This window comes from Eptesicus fuscus, chromosome 5, assembly GCF_027574615.1.
Source record: "Eptesicus fuscus isolate TK198812 chromosome 5, DD_ASM_mEF_20220401, whole genome shotgun sequence".
NCBI classification, from domain to species: Eukaryota; Metazoa; Chordata; class Mammalia; order Chiroptera; family Vespertilionidae; genus Eptesicus; species Eptesicus fuscus.
The window spans coordinates 44,785,866-44,807,482 of NC_072477.1; the positions used below are offsets into that span (position 1 = coordinate 44,785,866).

General features: G+C 36.5%; 1 protein-coding gene across 1 annotated transcript in view; it reads left to right on the forward strand.

The window, feature by feature from the left end:
* DENND4A (DENN domain containing 4A) overlaps positions 1 to 21,617 on the forward strand; it is a 109,044-nt gene that overhangs the window by 31,851 nt on the left and 55,576 nt on the right. Inside the window, exons 4-6 of the mRNA XM_054716120.1 lie at positions 5,071 to 5,403; positions 13,372 to 13,621; positions 19,278 to 19,347. Of these exons, the coding sequence (XP_054572095.1) occupies positions 5,093 to 5,403; positions 13,372 to 13,621; positions 19,278 to 19,347 (631 nt within the window). The 5' untranslated portion in view covers positions 5,071 to 5,092. The remainder of the gene's footprint in view (positions 1 to 5,070; positions 5,404 to 13,371; positions 13,622 to 19,277; positions 19,348 to 21,617) is intronic.

The window sequence follows — 21,617 nt, forward strand, 5'->3', positions numbered from 1 at the left end:
AGCAGATGTCTGAAATTTTAAGAAGATGCCTATAAAAGTTTTTATAAGCTAGTTCTTTAAGTTATCTGTATCATGTTGAACAAAGAAGAATTAAAAACAATAATTGGTTAATAATGTGATATTACATATTATTACTTCAGCTTTAGTAAAGTTGTTTCAGGGTTTTATATTATTGTGAATACTTAGTGAACTGTTGGATTAAGTGTTTGTTTTGTGTGGCTCCCAGTTTCCAAAATGAACTTAAAGAAATTTACCTAAAAAAAAAAGAATGAAAGAAACAAAATTATCTTCTAATTGTTTAACAGTTTTTGCTCTGATGTATTGAACTAAAAGTCCAACCACGTTGTGTGTGTGACTAGGAATGCTTTCCTCAAATGCTCTTTCCAAGTCATTTCTGGTCACTTTTGCCACCATTTTGTCATTTTGCCAGCATTTAGTCATATCTATTTAGTATTTTCCATAAAGATCATAAATTTCACATGCTTTAATAAAATTACTAGGAAATAATTATTCATTTCTGTATTAAATATTTTTAGTATTTTCTTTAACTTGTAATTTTTAACAATGTCTTCCACCTAGCTTCTAAATCTCAAATTTACTCTAAAAACAGTTGATTTAAAATAAAAAGTAGAGTTGCATTTTCAGTATTGTAGACTTCCTGAATGAATTAAAAAGCATTCAGGTCTTTTAAGAAGTCACCTGGAAATTCTCCAGTTATGTTCTTGACATTACATACTTTGTCAATTGTGCCTTAAAATATTTTGCAGGCCTTTCTAACCACTCTCCACCCCCAAATGAATAACAATAACAACAACAAGGCAAGAGAACTGGAGTGATATAAAATTTACTTTTTTGTTAATAAATGTGTGAGAATTTTATCACCACTTTAAAATTAATTATTCTTATAATGAAGAACAATAACTTGTTCCTTTTTAGTAGTTATTTCCTGTATTCAATTATGAATGAGAACAAGTTACTAAAATTTGTGAGCAGGAAGATCTAACAAAAACAAATTTTTCATACAAATGTCTCCCAAATATCTGCTTATTAGTACAATAGCTATTTATTTTAGTGGCTGAAATAGTAGCTTTCAAAAGACCTTATTAAATATGTATGTAAATATGTTTCCATGATAGTACTATTTCCATTCTCTTTCCTTTCTTTCGGAAAGGAAAGAGAATGGAAATAGCAAGACATAAAACTAATATACGCAATAGTGACTATATGCTTTAGTTTAAACAACATGAAGTTGGAAAAAAAGTAAGTATTTGAATCTCTTCATTATGAAGAGAGGAAAGTGCTCCACCAAAGTAATTTTTGAGAATAGTGTCTATCAAAAGCTTATCATTTAAAATTCATGGACACATAAAACCACATAAGCACTTATAGAGAGACTGGTTATGTAACTTTTGACCTAGCCATTCAACTTCAATACAGTATCCTATGATTTTGTAGGCTTTGCTTTAACGGACTTGGATTTAATGGACCAAATTTCAGGTCCTTATGTCATATGTGAAAATTAACACCCTGTTAATTTTAAATGCTTTTAACCAAGATTTACTTATAATTAAATTAACATCTTATTTTTTTTTGTTATTAATTCACTGTTACTTTTAACACATTTTAGAGAATAGGTCATATATTGGGAAAAAACCCTGTAGTAATTTTTCCGACATAAATAAATATTACATATCTACAACTATAGTCTACATATTTAAATACAAGAATCATCGCTCGTAAATAATATTCAACGAATGATTAGCACGTGATCACACCGCATCATGTGAGGTTAATTGTTTCTGTTGTGTGGTTCCCACTACACTAAGCCATGCCCCAGCTGTGTGCATTTGTTTACTCTTTTTTTTTTTTTTTTAAGATGTGTTTAATAGATCTTACTTGGAGGATCCATCATTATATACTTAGCCACAGAGTTGATTTTTTTTTTAAATATATTTTATTGATTTTTTTACAGAGAGGAAGAGAGAGGGATAGAGAGTTAGAAACATCGATGAGAGAGAAACATCAATCAGCTGCCTCTTGCACACCCCCTACTGGTATGTGCCCGCAACCAAGGTATATGCCCTTGACCGGAATCGAACCTGGGACCCTTGAGTCCGCAGGTCGATGCTCTATCCACTGAGCCAAACCGGTTTAGGCCATTTGTTTACTCTTGATGACTGGCAAATGCATGCATTTACTAGACCTACTTGTTATAAATTTAAAGTTACTATAATGCATATAGAAAACTTTTCTGTGAAATTAGACTTTTCATACATACTTAATTTTAATTATACAAATGGGTCTACATAAATAAAAACAGATAAACTAACTATTTTGTCAGTTTTAAAACATATTTTTTTTATTGATTTCAGAAAGGAAGGGAGAGGGGAAGAGAGACAGAAATATCAATGATGAGAGAGAATCATTGACCGGCTGCCTCCTGCACACCCCACACTGGGGATCGAGGCCACAACCCAGGCATGTGCCCTGACTGGGAATCGAACCGTGACCTCCTGGTTCATAGATGGATGCTCAGCCACTGAGTCACTCTTGCTGGGCTAATTTGTCAAATTTTTAACATACACATATGGAAAACCTATTTTATTATATAACAGTCTTTTTGCTCTAATGGACATCCCCTCACCTGAATTAGACCATTATCTAGAGGTTTTACCACAAATTTATCCAGAAGACATAAGAGTTGTAGCCAGAGGTTTATGTTCAAGGTTATTTATCATAGCTTTTAAAAAATATTAGCAAAATAAGTAGAAGTAAAAATGATCAACAATAAGGAAATAGATGTTATGTTCACAAAATAAAATACTATGCAGCCATTAAAAATTATTTCGAAGACTATTTAATGAAATGAAGAAAAAATTAAGTGCAAAGTGCTTTTATTCTACTTTTTGAGAATGAATAGATGGTTAACTGGGTAACACTAGTTGTTTTTTTGTGGAGCACCTGTTATATGCAGTCAGTTGATAGTGACTATTCAAAGTTTAACAGAATCTTCTCTGAAGAACAGGTTTTTACTTTCTCATTACTGTCAGCTTGGAGACATTCCTGAAAAGTTTAAGCCCATTATCTTATGCAAAAATCTTATGTGTAAGGGAATTGCTATATAGGAGCCATATGTATCTAAATAAAACAAGAAGGGATATTTCATCCTCTTTTAGGCTTGTTTCCTAAACAAATAGGGGCATATTTATAGAGTATATTTCAGCATTGAGTACAGATTCCAAGAAATGTGGCATAAATTTTGAAAACTCATAGCATTAGGAATATAGAAAACTAAATGAGTTTTGGGATTATGATAAATATGGTGATACTTATATAATAAACAAGTACACTTTGTCCTCAGATGTTTTATATAGTCTATACAAGAAGTTTGTTCCTTACTTTAAAGTAGCATTTTCTAAAGCATGTTCTGAGGATTTTTTTTTTCTTTCTAGTTTTTAAGTGGGAAAATAGGGCTCATTGTTCAAATAGACTTGGGGCATCCTGGGTTAAACAAAGTTAATCGAGTACCTTTATCAGGTGACTGCCGAGACTTTAATATCTTTATGTATTGTAAGTATACAAAAGAGGCAAGGAGTATATATACCTAATTTATTTGTCCACAGAATCCTTTCTTTGCATTTATTGCAACTAAGTCTGACATGAGACATGTGTTGGGACATTTTTGTTTTAAATTATTTTTCTATAACTGTTATATAAGTAATGACAGTACTGTGGGGTGAAATCTCCTAGTTAAAGAAACAAATTAGATTTAAATGATACTAGACAATGGAAGGAAATTTTACTGTTAGTGTTTACATTACATGATGGATTTTACTTTGTGTATTTTTTCTTTGAATTTGTTATAAGCATGCATTTCTGTTATAATCTCTGCCTTATTTTTATTGTTTGAAGTTCTGTTTGTTGTACCTGCTGAGACTCATTCAGAGTGGATTTTTTCTCTGCGTGTTTTTGTGGTTTTACTAGTAGAATAGGAGGTCATGTTCAGTTGGGCTTTACCTGTGGAAAATCTGGGTTGAGGGTGTACCCTCTAGAACGGTTTTGCATTTACTTCCCCAGGGGTATCACTAGCCTGAGAACACAGTTATCATTAATATCTCAGTTTGGAGCTTCCTGGGACCATAGCTTAAGAGCAAACCTCAAATCCAAGTGTGAGTAGGCCTATTGTTATACATGCACAGAGACTTTTTACCCTCCAAAGCAGGGCCCAGATTGAGGCAAACTTAATTATTTCCCTGTACCAGTTGATAGATTTTCAAAATTCACTCTTTAACTGAAGATATAGTTCTTTGAGACTCTTGACTTTTTACAGATGTCTCAGTTCCAATTCCCTATGTTCTGTGATCTCAGAGTCTTGTCTCCTGTCTCTGTGATACCTTTTAAAACACAAACCTCTTGATAACTGAGGAGGTCAGCAAACTTCCTCCACCAGTATCAGTTTATATACTGCATTCTGGTCTTTGTTTTCCTCACTGTTTTGGGGGCCTTGGAGGTTTTCTTACATTTTTAAATGTTAATCTATGCATTTAAAAGGATATGGGGGCCCTGGCCTACTTGGCTCAGTGGATAGAGGGTCGTCATGCGGACTGAAAGGTCCTGGGTTCGATTCCGATCAAGGGCACATGTCTGATTTGCAAGCTCAATCCCCATTAGGGAGCGTGCAGGAGGCAGCCAATCAATGATTCTCTGTCATCATTGATGTTTCTCTCTCTCTCTCACTCTCCCTTCCTCTCTAATATATATATATATTTTAAAGGGTATGGGGGTTTTGTTTTCTGTCTACTTAGGTAATCAAGGCATCCATATTGCCAAAAATGGAAATTCTTACATTATTTTTATAATCACAAATAATGCCAACTATATTCTCTTTTTTTTTTTTAAATATGAAAGTGAAATGTATACTAGTGTGTTTATCAAGGAGGTAGTGTTCTTTTTGTAGTTTACTTTTATTTGCACAAAAACCACTTATATTTATTTGGCTTATTATAGGAAAATACTAGTCTTTTCCTTTTCTTTTGGATGTAACCTTCTGTAATGTAACTTTTCTTTTAGATGTAACCTTCTGTAATGGAAGATGATTGAAGATAAAGGACCTCGTGTTGCTGACTACTTTGTTGTAGCAGGATTAACTGATGTTTCAAAGCCTTTTGAAGAAGAAATTCACTTCAATGATGCCTGCCATAAAGTAGCTAAACCAAAAGAGCCTATCACAGATGTTTCAGTTATTATTAAATCTCTTGGGGAAGAAGTGCCACAGGATTATATGTGTATTGATGTTACCCCATCTGGATTGTCAGCTGACCTCAATAATGGAAGTCTTGTGGGGCCACAGATTTATCTTTGCTATAGAAGAGGAAGAGATAAGCCTCCACTTACAGATCTTGGGTAAGTCTTTTTTTAAAATAATTTTTGCTTCTCTGGCTGGGTGGTGCAGTTGGTTAGAGTGCTGTCCCATGCACCAAAAAAGGTTTCAGGTTTGATTCTCGGTCAGGGCATGAACAGGAGGCAACAAATCAATGTTTCTCTCTCACATTGATTTTTCTCTCTCGCTCTCTTCCTCTCTCTCGAAAAAATCAATAAAACATATTCTCAGGGGAGGATTAAAAAACAATTATTGCCATTATTATTATTGTTATAGATTCTGAAGTTAACTATTTAATATTTTTAATTAATAAATATATGGCAGCTTTAGAAAAAGAAATACATGTGTAATCCAGAATCCTGTATTCTATCACTTTGTTCATTATACCTTTTCAGTGTACCTTTGTCCTACAGGTTCCCAGAACTTTCATCTTCTCTGAATTTCTTTCCATTAAAGGTAGGGGGGATGTCTGGCCAGTGTGGCTCAGTTGGTTGAGCATTGTCCCATGCACCCAGAGATTACCAGTTTGATTCCCAGTCAAGGCACATGCCCAGGTTTCAGACTCTATCTCCAGTAGGAGGTGTGCAGGAGGCAGCCAATCCATCTTTCTCTCTCTCTCTCTCTCTCTCTCTCTCTCTCTCTCTCTCTCTCTCTCTCTCTGTCTCCCTTCCTCTCTCTATAAAATCAATAAAAAGGTATTTTTTTAAAAGATAGAGAGAATTTGAAAAACATTTATAGAAAAGTACAGAAAATTAATGTATTATCCTGATCATAAAATATTAAATTATTTTTAAAGTACAAGAAAAGGTGGTTTTTAAGCATGTACTATAATGATCATTATAAATGGACTAGAGGCCCGGTGCACAAAATTCGTGCACGGGTAGGGTCCCTAGGCCTGGCCGGCCGATCTGTGGGGCTACCGGCGGGGCAGTCAGGGGGCCCCCACTGGCATCCGCCTTGGCTAGCCTGGAGCCACCTGCTCGCTGGCCCCACTGCTGCCAGTCACCTCTCCCTGTGGGAGGTGACCTGCGAGGCATTTTGGGGGGGGGGGGCCCACTGACACACGCCTTGACTGGCCTGGGGCCTACGGGCTGGGGGCAGCTCCTGTGTTGAGCGTCTGCCCCCTGGTGGTCAGTGTGCATCATAGCAACTGGTTGTTCACCAGTCATTCCACCATTCGGTTTATTTGCATATTAGGCTTTTATTATATAGGATAAGTCTGTATGCAGAAAACAAGGATCTTGAGGTAAATTAGTGCTTTCCTTAGGATACTGTATTGAACTTGGGGCTCCTTTTTAATAAAACAGATTTATTGAGAATTCACATATCATACAATTCACCCATTTGAGGTGTACAATTCAGTAGTTTTTAGGATATTTATGGAATTTGTGGAGTGCAACCATTACCACAATAAATTTTAGAACATTTTTATCATGCCAAAAAGACACCCTGTACTCACTTTAGTCACTGTTCAATTCTCCCGAACCCCTTCAGCTCCAGGCAATCACTAGTCTATTTTCTGTTTCTATAGATGTGCCTATTCTGGACATTTTATATAAATGGAATCAGTGTGTGTGTGTGTGTGTGTGTGTGTGTGTGTGTGACTGTGTCTGACTTCTTTCACCGTTTTCAAGGTTTATCCATGTTGTAGCATGTGTCAATACTTTTATTCCTTTATACAGCTGAATAATATTCCTCTTGTAGATACACCACAATTAATTTATCCTTTTTTCAGTTGATTGTGGGTTTTTTATATGTTCTGGTTATTATGAATAATGCTGCTGGAAATATTCATGTACAAGTTTTTATATGGGCATGTCTCCATTTCTCTTGTATATTTACTTAGAAGTGGAATTTCTGGGTCATATGGTAACTGTGTTTAACCTTTTGAGAAACTGCCAGACTGTTTTCCAAAGTAGTTGTACCACTTTGCATTCCCACTGGCACTATATGAAACTTCCAATTTCTCCACATCTTAACCAACATTTTGTTTGTCATTTTAATTATAACTGTCTTAATGAGTATGAAGGGGCGTCTCATTGTGGTCTTGATCTGCATTCACCTGGTGGCTGATGATGGTGAGCATCTTTCATGTGTTTATTTGCCATGTGCAAATCTTTGGAGAAATGTCTATTCAGAATCCTTTCCCTGTTTTTAATTGGGTTGTCTTTTTATTGTTGAGCTTTGAGAGTTTGTTACATATTCTAGATGCACATTCCTTACCAGATACATGATTTACAAATATTTTCTCCCATTCTGTGGGTTGTTTTTTCATTTTCTTTATGGTATCCTTTGAAGTTGAAAAGTTTTTAATTTTGATGAGGTCTGATTTAACTATTTTTTCTTTTGTAGCTTATGTTTTGGTGTTATATCTAAGAAGGCTTTTACTAGTCTATGGTTAAGCAAGAGGTTCAATCTTACCCTTTTGCATATGGATATCCATCTGTCCAGGACCGTCTGCTAAAGAGAATATTCTCCCATTTTCAAAAATTAATTGGCCATACATGTATAGGTTTATTTCCGGACTCTCAATTCTATTCCATTTGTCTACATGTCTGTCCTTAGGCTAGTACTAGACAGTTTAGATTACTGTAGCTATGTAGTTAGTATTTACATTGGAGTGTAAGTAGTCCAACTTCGTTCCTCTTTCTCAAGATTGTTTTGGCTATTCTGGGCCTTTTAAATTTTAATATGAGTTTTAGGATCAGCTTGTCAATTTCTGCAAAGATTGAGGTTCTTTTAAAAGAGGAGTATATGCATATTTTACATATATGTAAAAGAGGATGATATAAATGTAAAGACATATAATTTTTTGTAGGAAAAGCGAAACAAAATTTAAAAGGTAGAAAAATAAGATTCCCACAGGAAAACTGAAAGAAAAAGACCAAAGAAAGGCCAGTAGTAGCTCTAAGAATGTCTTCAAAATGGGTGAAGAGTTTATAAGGTGTAGGGAGCAGCTATAGGGTCAAGCCTCGGACTGACCTATGGCAGAGCCACATACAAGTCCCAGCTTGGAGGGTAAAGCCCTCCTAGCACAATTAAGCTTGACCTTATAGTCCTCCCTTGTTCCTATGTAGCTAATGGGCTATGGGAGGTGCAGCAAGTGCTGCCAAAAGAAGGCTTGAGTAAGGAAATAGATTTGAAACTCGCAAGAACATTGTAAACATGTTGACCACTCCCCTTGCTTTGCTTTCTGTGATCTGACTATAAAATAAAGCTTCGGCTTACAGGCTGTGTCACTGTTTCCTCATCCAGGCACAGTGATCGTACCTGGCCCCAACTGAATTCTCTTGTCGGTCTTTAATCCTTCACCACTCCTCCTCAGGTTCATGCCTGGCCGTGCTGGACACGGTTCAATAAGGAATGAAGATTAGCCTTCTTATTTTAATTGCTGTGTTACAAAAAGGAATAGGTTCATAACTTACAGTGTTTTTGGTTTAAAATAAGGAAGATATCACCATCTCCACTGATGTTGCCAGAAAGGGCTATAAAAGTTCCATTTCCTAATATATTAAGTTTCAAAGAGGATATGTAGTCATGTTTACTAACACTGGAGGGAAGATAAGATGAGCTCCTGAATTTTCTTCTACTTTTAAAATTCTATCATTAATGGTTAATATCAAAAAGTTACATTAAAAATCAGTCTTGCCCTAACTGGTTTGGCTCAGTGGATAGAGCGTCGGCCTGCGGACTCAAGGGTCCCAGGTTCGATTCCAGTCAAGGGCATGTACCTTGGTTGCGGGCACATCCTCAGTGGGAGGTGTGCAGGAGGCAGCTGATCGATGTTTCTCTCTCATCAATGTTTCTAACTCTCTATCCCTCTTCCTTCCTCTCTGTAAAAAATCAATAAAATATATTTAAATAAATAAATAAATAAATAAAAAATAAATAAAAATCAGTCTTTATTCTGTTAATTCATGAATTAATTGCAATAATTTTAAATTGGTTGCAAAAGAACTACTATATTGCTTCATATGACATTTACATATTTAGTAAATGGCATAGGCAGGAAAATATCAGACATATGTCATAGCAACATCTTTACTGATACAGATCCTAGGGCAATGGAAACTAAGGAGAAAATAAACAAATGGGACTACATCAAAATTAAAAAGCTTCTGCACAGCAAAAGTAACCATCAACAAAACAAGAAAGCCCACTGCATGAGAGAACATATTTGCAAATGTTATATCTGATAAGGGCCTAATCTCTAAAATTTATAGGGAACTCATACATCTGAACAAAAGGAAGATAACAAGCCAATCAAAAAATGGGCAAAGGATTTAGACACTTTTCGAAAGTGGGCATGCAGAAAGCCAAGAGACATGAAAACATGCTCAAAGTCACTAATCATCTGAGAGATGCAAATCAAAATGACAATGAGGTACCATTTCACACCTGTCAGAATGGCTATCATCAACAAATCAACAAATGACAAGTGCTGGAGAGGATGTGGAGAAAAAGGAACCCTCCTTCACTGCTGGTGGGAATGCAGACTGGTGCAGCCACTGTGGAGAACAGTATAGAGTTTCCTTAAAAAGTTAAAAATGGAACTCCCGTTTGACCCAGTAATCCCACTTCTAGGAATATATCCCAAGAAATCAGAACCACCAGTCAGAAAGGACATATACACCCCTATGTTCATAGCAGTACAATTTATAATAGCTAAGACTTGGAAACAGCCTAAGTGCCCATCAGCAGATGAGTGGATTAAAAAACTGTGATACATCTACACAATGAAATACTATGCTGCTATAAAAAAGAAAGAACTCTTACCATTCGCAACAGCATGGATGCACATGGAGAGCATTATGCTAAGTGAAATAAGCAGGCAGAGAAAGATAAATATCACATGATCTCACTCATTTGTGGAATATAATGAACAACATAAACTGATGAACAAAAATAGATCCAGAGACAGAGAAGCATTGAACAGACCATCAAACTTCAGAGGGAAGGCGGGGGGTAGGGGGGTGGGGGGTAAGAGATCAACCAAAGGACTTGTATGCATGCATGTAAGCATAACCAATGGACTCAGACACTAGGGGGGTGAGGGCATGTGCTAGGGGGTGGGGGTGGCTGGGGAGAGGTCAATGGGGGAAAAAGGAGACATATGTAATACTATATGTAATACTTTAAACAATAAAGAATCTATACTAATAAAAGGGTAATATGCTAATTAGACCGGGAGACCTTCCAGACGTCCTTTAGGACAAAGCCATGGTGGTGGGGCTGAAGCGGTTAGGGGCGATCAGGCCAGGCCAGGAGGGGAGAGCAGTTGGGGGCGAGCAGGCCGGCAGTGGGGGGGGCAGTTGGGGGTGATCAGGCTGGCAGTGGGGGGAAGTTGGGGGTGAGCAGGCTGGTGGGCGGGGCAGTTGGGGGCAAGCAGGTCGGCGGGGGGGCCAGTTGGGGGCCATCAGGCTGGCAAGAGGGGCAGTTGGGGGCGAGAAGGCTGGCAGGCAGAGTGATTAGGGGCGATTAGGCAGTCAGGCAGGTGAGCGGTTAGGAGCCAGCAGTCCTGGATTGTGAGAGGGATGTCTGACTGTGGGACATCCCCCAAGGTGTCCCAGATTGGAGAGGGTGCAGGCTGGGCCCCGCCATGCATGAATTTCATGTACCGGGTTACTAGTTTTAAAAATAAAAAAAAGTAAACCAGCTGTTAAATCTTGATTAGGTAAGTTGCTCCTATGACCACTGACTATCATTAGAATTTTAGCTTGTGGATAAAATGAAGGCACTGTTGCAGATTCTCATTTGGGTGTTGAAGTTCCCTAGAGCAGAGATGAAGAATTTTCCAAGCATAGGAAGGATTCTGGAATAGGAAAGGACTTGAACTGAAATGAACAAATCAACTACTCTTATAGCTACCCTATATGTTTGTCATTGTGAAGAATATGACATCATTCTTGTCTTAAATCTTACAGTTTATTTTTTTATTTTTTTCAATTACATCCACTATTATTTTATTTATTGTCTAAAATTTTACATATGTCTCCTTTTTCCCTGGTTGACCCCCCTCCCCCAGCCATTCCCATCTCGGGCAAGCCCCCACCACCCCGGTGTCTGTGTCCATTGGTTATACTAATATGCATGTATATAAGTCCTTTGGTTGCTCTCTAACCCCCTCCCCTCCCCTCCCCTGCCATTTGTCTCTGGATCTATTCTTGTTCATCAAATTATGTTGATTATTATATCCCACATATGAGTGAGATCATGTGATATTTATCTTTCTCCAACTGGCTTATTTCACTTAGAATAATGCTCTCCAGTTCCATCATGCTGTTGCAAATGGTAAAAGTTCCTTCTTTTTTATAGCGGCGTAGTAGTCCATTGTATAAATGTATCACAGTTTTTTAATCCACTCATCTGCTAATTACATCCACTATTATTTTGTATTAGTTTCAGGTGTACAGAATAGTGGTGAGACAATCATATACTTTACAAAGTGTTCCCCCTGATACTTCCAGTACCCATCTGACACCATACATAGTTATTACAATATCATTCCTATATTTTCTATGCTGTGCTTTAACATCCCCATGAATATTTTGTAACTGCCAATCTGTACTTCTCAATCCCTTGACCTTTTTCACCCAGTCCCTCAACCCTCCTCCCCTCTGGCAACCATCAGTCTGTTCTTTGTATCTGTGGGTCTGTTTCTATTTTGTTTGTTTATATTGTTCTGTGATAGTATAACTAGTAACAAGTAGTAGGAATTTGAATTCAGATGTGTGTAATTCCTCTCTTACAATGCCTTTTTTTAAAATTGAAAAAAACACACACAGAAAAACAAGATCAAAAAGAGAAGGAGGAATAAGCAATTAAGCCAACAATAGGATAAACATAGTCACTATGATTAAGCATCCAAGTTAGCTCTAAATTTTCCAAATAAAATGTTGAAAAAAATATTTTTGCTGATAGCCAGGACATAAAGGGAAATTAAAAATTATATTAGCCTGGCAGGTGTGGCTCAGTGGTTGAGCATTGACCTATGAAGTAGGAGGTCACGGTTCAATTCCCTATCAGGTTACCTGCCCCTGTTACAGGCTTGCCCCCCAGTAGGGAGTGTGCAGGAGGCAGCCAAACAATGATTCTCTCTCATCATTGATGTTTCTATCTTTCCCTCTTCCTTCATCTCAGAAAGCAATAATTTGACCAATTTCTGTTACTAACTTTTCTTTGTAGAATGGATTTTATAAAAGAGGACACTGATTGCTATTAAGGACATTGCCAGTTGCAACCATTTTTATTATAGCAAAAACACAATATAGTAGACCTTACATTTTTTTTTTTACTGATGCCAAGGACTTAGCTTTAAAGTCTAATCAGTGAATTTTGTGAAAGAATTAAACTGTATTATTTAATCATGACATTTTCTTTGTTTCCCCAAGTACTTTAAGTATAGTGTTTAGAAGACTTAACGAATGGATGTCTAGCCTGCCCATTATGAAAAGCCTATGATTTTTACCACAATAAAGAAGGGAGAAAAAACCCATGTCTTTCCCCTATACTTGTGAGGTTATTTTCTCTTTTGAAAGACTAAAAATATCTCTTAAATCTGAGGGAAGTATTGGAAATAAAAGTGTGCAGGCAGGTCCTTTACCTTCTGGTTAAAGAGCTTTTTGTAAAATTTTAATTTTGGCAACAATACAAAGTTGCTTTTTCTCAAGAAGATGCTTGGGTTTAGAGACAAAAATAAATAAATAAATCCATTAAATGGAACACTAATCAGGTACCTTTGCACTTAATCATTGCTGTCCTGTGGTTTATGTCAACAAAAGTTAATCTGAATTTTTCTTACATTATTTAAATTTTGGTAGGGAGAAGTTATCCTTTCATTTTATATGGGACTATGCAATTCAAATTTGCAATAAGATTGACATCTTGGCTACATTTAAGGACCATTTCATGATATCTGATAATATTAACTTTCATTTGAGGGTGTTTTGTGTTTGTATATTTATTTATTTATTATTTTTTTATTTTTTTAGGGTTTTATATGACTGGAAAGAAAGATTGAAACAGGGGTGTGAAATTATTCAGAGTACTCCCTATGGACGCCCAGCAACTATTAGCGGCAGTACCTCATCACAAAAAATTTATATCACTTACCGAAGAGCCTCTGAAAATATGACTCAGAATACATTGGCTGTCACAGACATATGTATTATTATACCCAGTAAAGGAGAAAGTCCACCACACACATTCTGCAAAGTCGACAAGAATCTCAATAACAGTATGGTAAGTGATTCTTTTGCACTGATAAAATTAGCCACTGATGAAAAGACCAAAATATAAAATCTTTGTTTGGAAAACAGCATAGCACAATTACTGAACTAAAAACATGTTTTTAAAGATATTGAATATTTTATTTTTAGGAAAGTACTTTAGTTGTACTTTCAAAAGGAGCTATGCAAAAAACCTTTTTTAATTGAAAAAAAAAATTTTCCCCCTATTGCAAAAGTAATGCACTAGCCAAGGTTAACTCCTCCCCCCATTTGTGCACTAGATCCCATATCCTTACCTATTTGAGGATATGACTTCAGCAATTCTCCTTATTTTCTTTGTGAATCATCAATTTTTTATCTTTTGCATGCAAACTATGTTTCTCCCATCTTTATAAAACTTGACCCCTTTATCCCCCCCCCACCATCTATTGCCCCATTTCATTGTTCTCCTTTATAACAAAATGTCTCAAAGATTTAACTGTATTTTGTCCCCTTCCTTACCTTAACTCTTCAGTTAGGGTTTTGTCTCCACCATCCCACCAATATTGCTCTTGGTTTTTGTTGTTGTTGTTGTTTGTTTGTTTTAATATTTTTTGTTGTTGATAGTATTACAGATAGCCCCCACTTCCCCCTCTTTACTCCTCTCCTCCCAGCCCCTACTCACTCCCCACCCCCAGGTAACATTGCTCTTATTGAATCTAATGATCAGTTCTTCATCTTATTTTCAGTAGGTTTTGGCATAGATGATCACTTCTTGAAACAGTGGCAGAAAGAGAAGATGTAGTCTTTTTCTATGTACTCTCTTGCTTTTTCCTCCTACTTCACCAATCATTCCTTTTCTGCCTTTGCTGATACCTTCCCATCTCCCTAACCTTTGCACAATGGAATGCTCCAAGGGTTAGTCTGCAGACCATTTATCTTTACCATCTAAACTTACAACCTTGATGATCTAAATACAGGCTATGTGTGGATGACTTCCTAAATGTGTCTACTAGGTTTCTAAACCAGGAAGGAAACACACACACACACACACACACACAATCTGATGTACAGGAGGAAATGTGTGTTGAATTCTTCAAGTTCCTACATGATTTTTATACCTGGCTTACAGCTTTGGCCTAAAAAAAAAAAAAAACCCTCCTCTACTTCCCCACTTCCCATTAAGCTTATATATAGAAAGAATTTTCAAGAATTATAAATATGTGGCGCAGTGGTTGAGTGTTGACCCATGAACCAGGAGATCAAGGTTCGATTCCCAGTCAGGGCACATGCCCGGGGTTTCAGGCTCAATCCCCAGAAGGGAGCATGCAGGAGGCAGCCGATCAATGATTCTCTAATCATTGATGTTTCTCTCTCTCTCCCTCTCCCTTCCTCTCTGAAATAAATAAAAACATAATTTTACAAAAAGAATTATTAATGTTTAAACTTTGAACTATAAGCCTTGAATGATGTGGATTTGGATTTATTTAGAATGGAATAATAATATTTTAGAGCTGCAAGAGAACTTATCAATAGTGATGTGGTGCAAAAATGTGTAGTTTAGGATATGTAGTCCAGGAATTTTGAGTCACACAGCTAACTCTTGGCAAATTTGGGACTCTACTCATTTTTGACTCATTGAGAGTATTTTTTCATACTCTATGCAAATGGCTCTTGTTTTACAATCTTTCAAAAATGTCAATATTTGATTTAGCAAGTTTATTTAGAAAAGTGGAGTTATTAAAAAGTAATTAAATCATGTACCTAATTCCTGGGGAAAATAAAAAGCATTGTAAGTTATGCTTTTGCCATATTAACACAATACAGATAGTTTATAGGTTAAACATTTAAAGTATTTTTGGAACAATGGATTCCCTACTTTCTTTTTTTGCTGAACCTTGTATGTGAAAAAATTTAGAAAACCCTCTTTTAGTTTAGATATAATGGTTATTTTCCTCCAGTACCCCATAATTTTTACTGTACCTATGAGCTTCTATTTTTCATTTTAGAATATTTGTTTTGGTTTCTACCATATCCAAATGGTCATATAGCTTCCTTTTTATCATTACAAAGATTATCACTGAAGGTTCTTTAATCTTCATGAAATTTGGCTTATTGGGAACTAGAGTTGGGACTTTTCAATAGAAAGCGTTTTATTTATAAAGTTTTTACTCACCTGGTAAACTAAAAGTCGTTTGACTTACACTCATAATATCCACCTGACTTTTACACATTCATTCTTTTGATACAAAAATACTAAAACATTTATAAAAACAAAATTCTAACATAACAATGAGCATAATTTAATATCCTCAGCACAATTTAATAGTTTATCTCCTGGAGACACAGAAAAAAATGTTTTATGCCCTGGCTGGGTAGCTCAGTTGTTTAGAGCATTGTCCTGATATGCCAAGGTTGTGGTTCCATCTCGGGTCAGGGCACATACAAGGATCAACCAATGGATGCATGAATAAGTGGAGCAACAAAGCACGATGTTTCTCCCTCTCCCTCTTTTTCCCTCTTCCCTCTCTCTCTCCCTCTCCCTTCTTCCTCTCTCTCAAATCAATAAATTTTAAAAAGTAGGGAAATGTTTAAGAAAGCAAGAAAAATTTCTTAATGAGGAGACAATATATTGCATTGTTTGTAACAGCCAAAGGGAAACAACCTAAGTGACCATCAGTAGAGAAGTGGGTAAAATAAAGTGATTCATTTATTAATGAAAAACTATCCAGTAGTTCAGATGAACAAATTAGATCAAATCCACTAATTCTCAAAAACATGTTGATGAGTAAAAAAGTAAGCCATAAAAGTATATATTCAGTATATCATCACTTATGTAAAATTTAAAATGCATAAAACAATAATACATACACATAGATGTGTATATTTGTACAGTAGAATTTTTTTAATGCATGTAAATGGAATGCACTGGCTTTAGGTTAGTAGTTAACTCTGGAGTACACAAAGGAGTGGAAGATGAGGCTTTAGCTAAACCTGTAATTTTTTGTTTTTCTATAAATTAAAATATCTGAAGCATATGCACCCCTATGCTCATAGCAGCACAATTTACAATAGCTGGAAACAGCCCAAGTGCCCATCAGGAGATGAGTGGATAAAAAAGCTGTAGTACATTTATACCATGGAATACTATGGAGGGACCTGGAGGGTATCATGCTAAGTGAAATAAGTCAGTCAGAGAAAGATAAGTATCACATAATCTCACTCATATGTGGAATCTAAGTCACAAAATAAACTGATGAACCGAGTGGATCCAGAGACATGGAAGCTTGGAACAGAGTGAGAAAGCGGGGAAGGGTGAGTGAGTGGGAGGTAATCAACCAAGGATCTTGTATGCATATATGCATGGCCCATGGATACAAACAATGGGGCAGTAATGACCTGGGGTGGGGGGCGGGGGCAGGCTAGAGGGGGTCAATGGGGGGGGGGGGTAAAGGGATATATATAATACTTTAAACAATTATTCAACAATTATTTATATATATATATATATATATATATATATATATATACCTGAAGCAAATATGATAAATTGTTAACATTTGTTAAATCTTGGTGGTAAGTGGGTGTTTGTTATAGTAGTCTCTTAATATTTAAGAAATATTTCTTAGCCCTGGCCAGTGCGGCTCAGTTGGTTGAGCATCATACTGTGCACCAAAAGGTTGCTGGTTCGATTCCCGGTCAGAGCACATCCCCAGGTTGTGGGTTCAGTCCCTAGTTGGGATGCGTGCAGGAGGCAATCAGTAGATGTTTCTCACATAGATGTGTGTGTGTTTTTTCTCTCCCCTTCTTCTCTCTTTAAAAATCAATAAAACATTTAAATATATATTTAAGTTTATTTTCTCCATATATTTGTCTTAAGTGCTATGAATCTGTCCTCATGTACTGGTTTATAGAGGTACTCTATCATGTGTGCACAAACATGTCCTGACTCACTTAACACATATTTATTGAGCATTTCTACATAGTAGGCATGGTTTTAAGTGCTACAGATATAGTAGTGAATAAGACAAAACCCTTGCCATCATAAAACTTATATTTTAGTGGTGAGAGGCAGATAATAACTAAGAAAATATGCAATATGCCAAATGGTAGTAAAGTGCTGTGCAGGGAAGAAAAGCAAGAAAGGGGTGATAGGGAGGACTGGGAAGGATAGATGGAGGCTTGTTATTGCATATAAGGTGATGAAATAATAAAGTAGCCTTTGAGTTAAGGCCTAAAGAAAGTAAGGAAGTGTGCTATGTAAATATATCTGTCACTACCTAATGTCAAATGGTGATATTTCCCAAGTTACCTCTCACCTTAGCTCCGTGTGATTCTTCATTTGGATGTCTAATAGATTTTTCAAACTTAATATGTCTAAAACTGAACGCCTTTTCTTCACCCCAAAATTTGCTTTAGCCAATCTTCCTCATCTCAGTTACAGGTGGGACTAGAAAATTGAGACTCCTTTGGGAGTAGCAGTTATTTAAAACCAACGTATGAGATCATTTAGATAAAGGAAAGAACATAAGAGATCACATTTAATGATCAGGAAAAGAGAGAGGATGCTACAAAGGAGACTGAGGGCCATAGCCAGGTGGCTTAGTTGGAGTGTCATCCCATACACCAAAAGGTTGTGGGCTTGATTGCTTTTGGATTTAATCCTGGTCAGGGCGCATGTGGGAGGCAACCAGTTGATGTTTTTCTTCCCCTTCCTTTCTCTAAAATCAATAAAAAATATTTATCTTTGGGTGAAGATTTTATTTTTTTATTTTTTTAAAAAATATATATTTTATTGATTTTTTACAGAGAGGAAAGGAGAGAGATAGAGAGTTAGAAACATCGATGAGAGAGAAACATCAATCAGCTGCCTCCTGCACACTCCCTACTGGGTATGTGCCCGCAACCAAGGTACATGCCCTTGACCAGAATCGAACCTGGACCCTTGAGTTCGCAGGCCGACGCTCCATCCACTGAACCAAACCGGTTAGGGCTGGGTGAAGATTTTAAAAAAGAAGACTGAGGGGTGGCCATAAATTTGATGGAAAGGGACCTGGAGAGTGTGATGCCTGAAAAGCCAAGAAAAGAAAATGTTTCAGGAAGGGAGTCATTAGTAGTATCAAAATCTGCTGAGAGGCTGAATAAAATGAAGACTAGGAATCAACTACTTTATTAGATTTGGCATCATTAAAGTTGTCAAGGTGTTCTTTTAAGGAATGATGAAATGAAAACCTGTTTTGGGATGGATTCAGGAGAGAATGGGGTATAAGGAAATGGATATGACAAATTACTACTCAAGATTGGTATAAAGAGCTGCAGAAAAATCTGGCAGTATCTGAAAGAGGTTATGGAATCAAAAGGAAGGTATACATACTAGTAGATAATTCTTAGTTTATCACTTCTGCTCAAATTTTGGACTTAGCATAAAATCTAATTTTTTGTGGCTTATTTTTGTTTTAAAGGGTAAGAGTTTCATGTTATGCTTTTGCTAGGAAAAAATGTTAAATTTTACTTCTGAGAGAAAAGTGGGCAGTAACTCCAATAAGATGCTCACAAAACAACCAACTAAAAATAGCCTACAGAGAGCAGTCTTTTACATCTTAGATAATACATACTAGAAAGATAAAATATATTCCATTTTATTAAGTTATTATCTTTTAAAATTAATGATATTTTCTTTTTTAATTCAGTGGGGATCCGCAGTATACTTATGTTATAAAAAATCAGTGGCAAAAACTAACACTATATCTTACAAAGCTGGTAAGTAGAATTTTTCATGGATTACTTAATATATAAATGTATTATTGGGGCCAGTAATATTAAAGTAAACAAAACCCATCTTATAGTATGTTAGTATCAGGACTGAAACTGTAACCTATGTCTTTTGATTCTGTTTTGTTTTCATCCATACAGTTAATGGAAGATTAATGTTAAAAGAAAGCATGATTTTTTAAACATTAGGTTTAAATAAATAATTACAAATTCTCTTTAAGTTTTTAAATCAGTAGAAAATGGGAAAAAGTATTTTCTAATTAAATTAGTGTTTCTTTAATATATCAAATTTAGTCAAATCTATAGTTCATATGTAATTGTTTCATAATAATCTGAAATATTATAAGCTAATTTGTGATTCTATAATACATAACTGAAATTTTCAACTGCCAAAAACCTCAAAATAGCAAACATTCTCTCATCTTATTTGCAGAGCAGATTCAGTCTTTTAAATAATACTAGAGGCCCAGTGCATGAAATCATGCACGGGTAGGGTCCCTAGGCCTGCCTGGTCATCAGGGCCAATCGTTCCGTGCCGCACCCTGGTGGTCAGTGCACATCATAGAGAGCGATCGAACTCCCTGTCTCCTGGTCGAACTCCCGAGGAGACACTTTGCATATTAGTCTTTTTATATATATAGTTTTAAAATCAAGTCCTAGACCAGTGATGGCGAACCTCTGACACGCATGTCAGTGCCATTTCTGATGACACGCGGCCACTGAGGCGGCCGCATGCTGAGGATGAAACATTTATGTTATTTAAACTATAAATATCGCGAAATAATGTTTTTTCCTCAAAGGGACACACTACCTGAGTTATGCTCAGTTTTTTGGCGAAGTTTGAAACACCAAGCTCAAAAGGTTGCCCATCACTGTCCTAGACTATTACTTTCTGTTCTAACTTTGATTTTTTTAAAGATCTATGTACAATTTATCACTATTTCTGAACTACTTAAAGCCCATACTGTAGCCTTATGACCTAAGAGAGTAGTAGACAATTAACTGTAGACCCTCATGGGACCTACTGGTTGGCCAGCATATAATTAGAGAATTTGAGAACTGCCTTGGCCCTTAGTATATCTAGTTCATCTCACTTAATAAATGAGAAAAGCAGAGTCTTACAGGTATATGATTTGTTCAGAATCACATAGATATTAGTGACAAACCAACCACTGGTATTCCTAATTTATCATTTTGCCTTTAAGGTCATATCTAGTGATGGTTTCCACTTGACTTTTACTATTCAAGTTCAGAGAACCTATTTGCTATTTCTAGTTCCACAAAATCCAGTACAAGACTCTGCTGGAGGTTGTGTTCAATAGAAGATTTCTGGACCACTTTCTAGACTAGTCTATTTAATATGAAATCATAGGCCACTTGAAACTCTATCTTCATATAATTTGGGGTTATTCAGAAGCTGAATTTGAGTTGATACTATTCTGAAGACATCGTTAATATGTTACTCTTCTAATTTTATTAGTATTTTTCTTGTATTTGTGCTAGAAGTTATGTATATACTCTTATAGGACATATATTTTAATGTGTAAAGCACCCTGAGGGAAAGTTATTGAGAACTGATGAAATGGATATGTGCAAGTAACCCTATTGAAAAAATTAAAAAATAGTATATTCATGTGCTTTAAGGTGGTAGTTTGACCACAAACTGAATTTTTGAATATGTGTGTACCCTACGTAATAAAAGGCTAATATGCAAATGACCGAATGGTGGAATGACCGATCACTATGATGCGCACTGACCACCAGGAGGCAGACACTCAATGCAGGAGCTGGCCCCTGGTGGTCAGTGTGCTCCTACAGCGGGAGCTCTGCTCAGCCAGAAGCCGGGCTCACGGCTGGAGAGCACAGCGGCAGTGGTGGGAGCCTCTCCCGCCTCTGTGGCAGTGCTAAGGATGTCCAACTGACAGCTTAGGCCCACTAAGCCGTCAGTCGGACATTCCCCCAGGGCTCCCGGACTTCGAGAGGGTGCAGGCCAGGCTGAGGAACCCCTCCCCTAAGTGCACAAATTTCGTGCACCGGGCCTCTAGTTTATGTATATTTCTTTAGAATAATCTTTTCTCGTTTGCCTTACTTGGCCTTTGTGGATGAAGCTTGAGAAATATTAAGCAGTTAATATGAATCATTATATTTGAGGATTAAAATCTATATGAATCCTGAAGCATTCAATTATTTGATGAACATACAGGATGGAGCCAAAGGAGGTTCACAGTTGTTCATATGGAAAATAATGCATTAATTAA